The sequence below is a fragment of the Etheostoma cragini genome, chromosome 9 (genome assembly GCF_013103735.1).
Source record: "Etheostoma cragini isolate CJK2018 chromosome 9, CSU_Ecrag_1.0, whole genome shotgun sequence".
NCBI classification, from domain to species: domain Eukaryota; kingdom Metazoa; phylum Chordata; class Actinopteri; order Perciformes; family Percidae; genus Etheostoma; species Etheostoma cragini.
The window spans coordinates 10558631-10567081 of NC_048415.1; the positions used below are offsets into that span (position 1 = coordinate 10558631).

Below are 8451 nucleotides of genomic sequence, written 5' to 3' on the forward strand. Positions count from 1 at the left end.
AGTTCAGTCCAATCTTTTGTCATTTCAAGTTACGCTCCTATGACAGGATAAAGAAGAAGCCACCCTAAACTAAAAAACACTCATGGCCATTTGTCACTGCTCTTGGTGACATAAAGACATGCAGCAGTTCAGAGAAAGACAGAAAATTAAAACAAATGTGCAAACAAGGAACATTAGGACAAGAGAAAGAGACAGAAGACAGACATTGAGTGATGGGCTATAACAGTAAATCTGCTGGTATCATTGATTTTTTTGAAAGGCAATGCAGAGTGTGATGAGAGCAAAGAAAAGTCTTGGTTCAAAGGGGAGAAACATCTGTCTGAATTTCCAGTTGACCAAATCATGTGTTGCTTTAGGCAACATTTTTCTAAAAAAAAAACTGAAAATAGCTGCCAATGTGAGGACATTAAACTTGTTACCAACACAAACTCCACTTCAACTTCAACTTCTTGTACGATATAAGTGGCCTATACCACGTAATTTGAATATGGTGTTATCACTTTTTTATACTATCCCATGGACCAAAATGATGAGGATATTGTAACAACTACGTTATTAGCACATTACAGAGCAATGTGGCCAATGAACAGCGCAGTATGTTGGCCCAAACAGCCTTTATGTGATTTGCTGTGTTTATATATATATGTGTGTGTGTGTGTGTGTGTGTGTGTGTGTGTGTGTGTGTGTGTGTATGCAGCATTTGCTTTGGGTAATGCTGCCACAGTATTCTAAATATCCCTGGAGTTATCACTGTGCTGTCACCCCTGGCCAGGCAGAGAATAATGGAAAATAATGAACGGTTTCAGAGCCTCACATGCACACACACACACACACACACACACACACCCCTCCTCCCCCCAATACCAGCTGTTCATTAACCAAGGTATGCAAACGAAACTGCCGCCCTGCGCCTGCCCTGATTATCAGCACCTCCTCCTCCTCCTTACCGCTCCGGTCTCTTCTAACTGCTCTCATCATCCTCCTCGATCCCTCCTCATTTCATCTCCTTCTTTCTCCTTCGTATCCCCTACCACCTTTTTTTCCTTCTCTTGTCCTCACTAGTCTACCCTTACTTATGTCCTATTTCTTCCTTCTCCTTTCTTCAAGCGGGCATCTCGTTACATTCTCCCCTTCTTCCTTATTACCCCTCTTTTTTCTCCTTCTCCTTTCTCACTCCTTTTCTCCCATTGCCTCTTTCTCCTTTCATCCTTCTCATTCCTCATCATACCTCTTTCTCTCCCCTCTACCATGTTGTCTGCCAATACTTTTTCTCTTTGGCTCTTCTTCCTTCCTGTTCTTTCTCTTTTCTCTTCACCTGTCTGCGTGTATGTTGGCATGATGTTCTTGTTAAGGCCAAGTAGATATTTCTCCTAATACTTTGCCTATGACATTTGCCACGGTTTGTACTACTCCACCATTAGAAGTACTAGTGCTTATTTACCATAGGCAGTACTTCAGCTATTCAGAATTTATGCACCTTACCTCCTCTTCATTCAGAATCATGGCTTGCTCGAATATTTATACTAGCATGCATTGTTGTAAAACATTTTGTTGAAAAGCAGTTTTTTAGAGAGCCGGACAATCTATAATGTATGACTTATTATCTAACTGACAGCCAGGCCACTGGTCAGAGGCATATTCATGGTGAGCAGTCTTTTTGTTTCCATGAGATTATGAAAATTACTGAATGCTGAAGGAGTCTTTCCTGCATGCTCTGGATTTGTGTGTTTGCTGTTTGAAAGTGTGTAGTAATTGCACATGTGTATGAAGCTAAACACAAAATCACAGTATCCTGATGCTTTGATGACCTCCATTTGGGCCTCAAGCATCAGCTCCTGCCAAGTTCCTTCAGGGCCCAGTAAAACACAATAACACACTTAGCCACATTCTTTATCTGTCGGCTCACTCTCTATGCTGTGCATGTGTAAGTGCTTTATTTATGCGCTTGCGCAGTGTTCTTGCACTGAGAAAGCAATGCTAAATTGATTATTTTGGTGACATTAGTATATCTATAAGCACAATCTATTTTTAATGAAGCGAGGAGTCCTGTGTGGCTGATCAATAAAGCTTTAAGGGAAATATTGAGGTGTTGCACAGTCCCTTGAGGAGCGAGTGATGCCTGGTTGGCAGGGTTTTGGAGGAAAATGGAAAGTATGGAGATAGCTGGAAGTTTCCAGGAAGGGGTTTAACCAACTCACATGCTGGCCGGTAACCAATAGGATGGAGCCCTCCTTGGCATGCATCACCTGCCGGAAGACGTGGTCGAGGATGAGGAGTTCACTCCAGCAGTTCTGCAGCAGCTTCATCTGGTCATCCACCTGGTAAGAAATAGGCACATCAGGTCAACTACTTGACTGGTGGGGGTTAGAAAACAAGAATGACTGAAAGCTCACAAGAAGTTCAACATAAGAAGCTGTTGTGCAATAAACTGCACAAACATAAACTAAAAATGTGTTTAAAAAAGCTATCCTGACATTGTGGCATCATCTACCATCTCTACATTTTCTTCAAATTGTCATATTTCACTCCATCACAGGATAAAATGACGTGTGACAACCTCAAAACAAAAAGTTGAGCCAGTGTGTCAGCCTCAGCAGCTTGTAAATATCACAGACAGCTGTTTGCAATGTAAGCTTGCTCACGGGTCATTGAGTTGCAAACCTCTGGAATTGCTTTTTCAACCTTTCACAAAGCTCAAAAGTCCCCTGTACAAACTCTAAATCTTTCTCATGTGAACCTTTCGACACTCAGTTATGCCCTTTGTGCCTGATTTAACAATGTTGCCAGGTTTATCTGTTTGCCCATTGCCAGCAGTTTCTGAGTGATTCCACATATGATAATGATTAAGTAGCCTTTTTTAATCCTCCTGAATGCCAGCCGCTGGCTCCCAGGGCTCTGCCAGGTGAGCTTGGGAAGCTGAGGCAGGTCAATCAGTGGTTCTGTACACCAAAACAACCCCCTCCATTGTGAGTTTTACTCTCTTCCCATGCCTGGCTGTGTTAATCATTACTCTGCATTGCCAGACGCAGACAAAAAAGGCCACATAGAGAAGGAAGGAATGAGGAAAATGTATGAGAGGCTCTTTCTCCCCTGCAACCCTTTTTTTCCATCGACAAACATTGCCCTCTTTGTGGTTTCATTGGGAATAATTTGTCTTTCTGTGCATACTGCGGGTTTGTGGTGATGTGAATTACTTTGTTGCTTTGAGTCTGTGAGAACTGTCTGTGATGTTCATCGCCAATGTCAACCACAACTTGTAGGATGAAGAATGTGGATCGATGGTGAAACGTTGCGACACAGGCAGGTGCAGCATTAACACCGCTGAAAGGAATTTCTTTTTTGTGTTGTCTAGGAATTGCACAGGGATCCGTTTGTTGAAATCTGCAATGACCTTAGGTAAAAAATTTGATGTCAACAACTGTAACTCTTTAAACACGTTATTACCTTGTATTACCAAGTTGTTGCTTGTTGATTAGGATTGTTATGACTGGTGATTGTGGCTGATGTCACACTTTGTCTGTTTACCTTTCAGGCAGACATAACAATACATGTAGCTGTGCCATAACAGTGACGTGGAAAAGCCAAATAACACATGAATGTTGTAGGACATTTGACCTGCCTAACTATGGTAGTCTTTGGCCACAGCTGTCATTTGGTTCTGTTATTTGGTATTTCCTCTGATTTAGGTAACCCTTTAGATCATTAGTGTGAATCTGGAGCCGTACCAAATTTTAGTGGCTCACCAACTATCCAACTGAAATAAACTGTTCACAAAATGTAGTAGATAAACAGTATGGTGAAAGGAAAAAAATCACTAAAGTATCTAATCTTTGAATGCCTAACATTCACAATGTATTTTTTTTTCACGAAAGTCAAATGACAAAATACAACAAAGCTTCTGTGACCTTCTTTGGAGAAAAAATTGACAGAATCAGTGACTCTTCTTGTCTCCCTCCTCCTCCTTCCTTTAAATCAAATTTTTTTGTGGTCCCACACTGACGGTGTCTCAAGAACATGATGAAAACATGCCTTCATTAAAACCATCAGAGAGCAAGGAACACAGTCAAAGGAGGGACTACTCTACGCTGTGCCCGAACCCTCTTCATTTCTCCTTATACCCTGGAAGCATGTATAACAGCATGTGTGTGTGTGTGTGTGTGTGGATGGATGGCTACATGTAAGGCTCTTCAAAGGACCCCCCTGCATGTCAGCAGTACTGGCAAGTGTCGGGGTCCTCATCAAAGGGCTGTCCTCACTCTGCCTGCCTGGAAGCTCTTCTCTGACAAGAGAAGTGGGTCATCAGAGGGGGCAGCTCAGAGGGGATGACGGTGGGTGATAGCGGCTTAGACGAGGGCTGGGGACACCCGCTCGGAAATATGGGACTGGTGACAGATAGACAGGCGTGAGGGCGGGCCAGGGGTTGGGGTTCAGTTTGCTGACCTTTTAAGTGCCAGCGACACGAGCTGTTTCCCTGACAAGCTCTTCCTTTGCTCTGTCAAATGAGAAACATTCATGGTGCATGATCTTACAAGATCTGCTGCCTGCTCTCTCAGATAATATGAACTTTCTGACATGGAGTCGAAGAGCGCTTGGTGTTGTGTTGTCATACAGACGAGTCCTGAATGCTATCTCTGTGAAGAGAAAATGCAACCAGTACCGTCAGTAAATCATTGGCTGATTGCCTGCCTCAGTTTGAGTCATTCGCAATATGACACAACAAAGTTCAAATGAGCGGTTTGTTGAGCTCACCAGGTGCAATAAAATAGTGGATTTATTTAGTCTGATAATTCTTATCTCATCACATGGTCATGGAAACTTTAGATAACTGCTAATTTACTGTTTCCAGCCATGTGGACTGAGTGGGAAACAAACGTGTTGTAGGTTTTATTCCCTGAGTGTGTCTCATTTCCCCAAGTGATATACAGGACATTAAACCTGTTAACACTGCTATCATTGTTTGCTATTTTATTACTTCCAATTAATTCCAAAACAAAATCGTGCAATTTTGAATAATGACAGGGTTGTTGTGGTAAAACCGCTTTCTTAAAAATTCTATCTGGACATAACAGTCAGCTATTTATCAGTCAGCACAATCTCACTATTGAAAATAACATCAGTCTTGTTCTCAAAATGTTATGACAAAACCTTACTCTGAAATAATCTTTTGAGTAGTTGGCCACGACTTCGACGTAAAAAAATTACTTTTTGTGATTGAAATGCATGATTTTGCGTTTGGAGTCAAATGTGTAATTTTATTTTCAAACTATGAATTCATAAATAAAGGCTTTTTCATCTTTTGCTTCCACTTTACAGATTTAAATAATCCCAACTCTCCACCTGTCCTTGGATGGATAAAAAACTTTTGACAAGGATTTAGCCTTTTACGTTCACACTGATGCCAAAAACATGCTCCCCAGAAATCTCTTCAAACTGGTCCCAAAATCCACATTTATGGCTTTTCAAGCTGTGATTTCTTTAATATTTTAATATCATCACCAGTGTTTCGCTAAAAAAACGAGAGAAATTCAAGCACAAACTCCTACTTTGCAGCAGCCAGCGATGAAAAATACATATCCTCCAAGAAACCAATTTAACACCTTTATGATCGTTCAGGCGAGTGGGATCAATGCCAGGATCAATCGCTTAGCCCATTGCTTTTGTTCAAAACCACTGGCTAAGATTAATGGGATTTTCCAGAGAGAGAGAGGGGTAGAAAAAGAAAGAGAGTGTGGGTGAGAGGGGGAATAAAAGTGCCAGACAGGGAATGAGAGAATGAGAAAAGACTTGGGGGAAATTGAGAAAATAAAACATAGTGATTAAGAGCATATATATCCTCCATTTCTGGGTAAATGTAAATTAATTGGAAATGGAGCATTCAGATGCTCGCTGACAAAAAGAATGTTTATTCATACCCCCCTGCTAAGAGTAGAGCAATTATCATGGTGTGTTGAGTCAAAACAGGCCAATGTGGTAGAATATTTCCCCCCCTTTCTCGTGGTTGGGTTTTGGTCTAGTGCCACGAGCATTGTCAAGCTTTTGGTACGGCGGGCTTTAACGAGAGTACACAGCTGGATCTGATTTTAATAAGTAGTTTCATTTTTGATGTGGCCTAATGAACAGATTAATGGAATCTCCTTCTGTGGAGCCTTAATGAATGGAGAGAATCATGCTATTTTTTTAAGATGAGGGGGAGAACACACACACACGCACACACACACACACACACCAACACAGGCAGACCCCGAGTTTATCTGCCTCAAACGACTTGTACATAAACAATAGCTGTGCTTCTATCTTTCCGTCTCTCTCTGCTGGACGAGAATCAATTCTGTCTCGGAGTACTACAGGTGAGGTTTGAAGCTGACATCAATGCTTGTGCGTCTCTAGCAGCCATCCTTTGGTGCAGTCCTGACTTGGCATCTGTTCGCCTTGAGCCAAACAGGCCCTGTATTCACCTGGGAACAGGCACTAATTCACCTAGAACAGCGCCTGTTGTTTTCAGAGTGTTACAAACACTTAATTATGTCGGGCTCGAATGTACTGTAGCTCATTTCCAGTTTATAGTTTGGTAATTGAATTGAAAAGAGACTCAGTGTGGGGTTCCATTGCCAGCAATAGGATTTTGTTCAACAAATTGGCCATCTGTATATATATAAATCATGGAGAGGACGATACTTTTTCCTCATGTAACTCCTGGTACATGGGATCAAATCTTGCAATCAGTCTATTTATGCCTTTATTACCCTTCCTATTGTCATAACAAGACCAAGTTACAAGGTAGGCAAAAAAAAAGTTCAACGTTGTCTCATAAAACAGCAAATACCTCTTGAACCCCACTGCAAATCATTTGTGGGAGCCATAACTTTGAAATGCCACCAAAAAGAAAAACAGAGTGAGTGACACAATCCCCAGGATGTTCCAGCTATGTGACCCTCCGGCTAGGGGAGAGGTGAGCTTTGGGTGTCCATGTTCCAAACTATGTCCAGCTCTTCAATACACTCTCCAGCAGCGGATGAGAATAAAAACCATTACCCCCCCCCCCACCCACACTTCCCCACTTGCTCTTGTTTATCATGGCATGCAGCTCATAGGGGCCTCGATCCTATGGCTGGCGGGGTGATAAGAATGCTGGGAAAATGAGCAGGTGGCAGGTGGCGCTGCTAGTCGAGGGGGAGGGGACCTAAAGGGAAGAATGATAATACTAGCGATAATATAGTGAGCAACTAGCTTCAGTAAAACAGACTTTGTCAGCCAGCAGACAAGTATGAAGATTGAAGCTACAATAATTTGGTATTTACTAGCTAATACACCTATTGGTTACCTGCCATTTTTCCTGACAGTGCATTTGGCCTTTAGGATCCAGCTCTACTGGTGCACTCACACTGTGAATCCACATGATCAGCAAATGATCAGAAATCCATTATTCCCAGTTTCCCGGAGCTGCCAGGGAAAAAAAATTGTGTTATCCTACATCCTTTGTACCATCAAGTCTTCATGAAAGGGTACAGTACAAAGAAGAAGGGGTTGTATTTGTTCACATTAAAGGAGGAAATACAGCCATTAAAGAACTTGTTCTGCTTTATCAGTGTTTTACTGACTTTCATGAGACATTTACCTAATCCACACTATTGCATTTCAAACGTACTGATACAATTACACTAACATTGTGAAGGAATCAAAGTCAATAATAATTTAATTTGTCTGTAGTCAGTTTGCCAACATGGACACATTACAAAAAACAAACTTTAGGCATTTAGAGATACATGTTTCATGTCTCTGTAAAAGACAATAAGCTAGCAGATTTAACATCAGCTTGGTACTACTCCATGTGACTTCTACTGTGACTGTATAAATGTGTGACACTACTGTATATGTATATCATTGCATACTTTCGCATCAACATCTCATGTCACTGGCACCTGTTTCTTGGTTGCATGTACTTCTAATCCGACATATCAGGTAGTGTAGAATGCCTGTGGGTTTATCTCCAACTGAGCGCACAGAAACTCTAGACTGTTTTCATATCCCTAAACAGCCATAAGGATGCCATGGGCCATCTGTGACCTCAGAAAATACCACTATTGTCACAAGAAGGCCTTGTGTCTACAGAAAAGATTTTTTCCAACCTCAACTTATTTTTCTCTTTGCCATTATGTGTTTTAGTTTGTTTCTAAATCTCACTTTAGAAAGGCCTACATGTACTATCCACCCATTTAGCAATATGTGGAGCACAGTACTGACAGGGTTTCAACAAAGCTTATTCACTCAAGTATGTTAAATATAATAGGATGTGGATTTTCTTTGACGTCAATAGAAAGCATACAATCCTTCCTTCCACTTAGACATTTTATTATTATGTTACTGACAAGAAACATCTTTATTGTTGTTTCTGAAGTTGAATTATTTTTGTTATAGCAGTGATTGTCTACAATCTCTTTTTTTCTGAAAAGC

At 41.3% G+C, this 8451-nt stretch overlaps 1 protein-coding gene across 1 annotated transcript in view; it reads right to left on the minus strand.

Moving 5' to 3' along the window:
• nr5a2 (nuclear receptor subfamily 5, group A, member 2) overlaps positions 1 to 8451 on the minus strand; it is a 65415-nt gene that overhangs the window by 26538 nt on the left and 30426 nt on the right. Inside the window, exon 5 of the mRNA XM_034881622.1 lies at positions 2199 to 2318. Coding sequence (XP_034737513.1) covers positions 2199 to 2318 — 120 coding nt within the window. The remainder of the gene's footprint in view (positions 1 to 2198; positions 2319 to 8451) is intronic.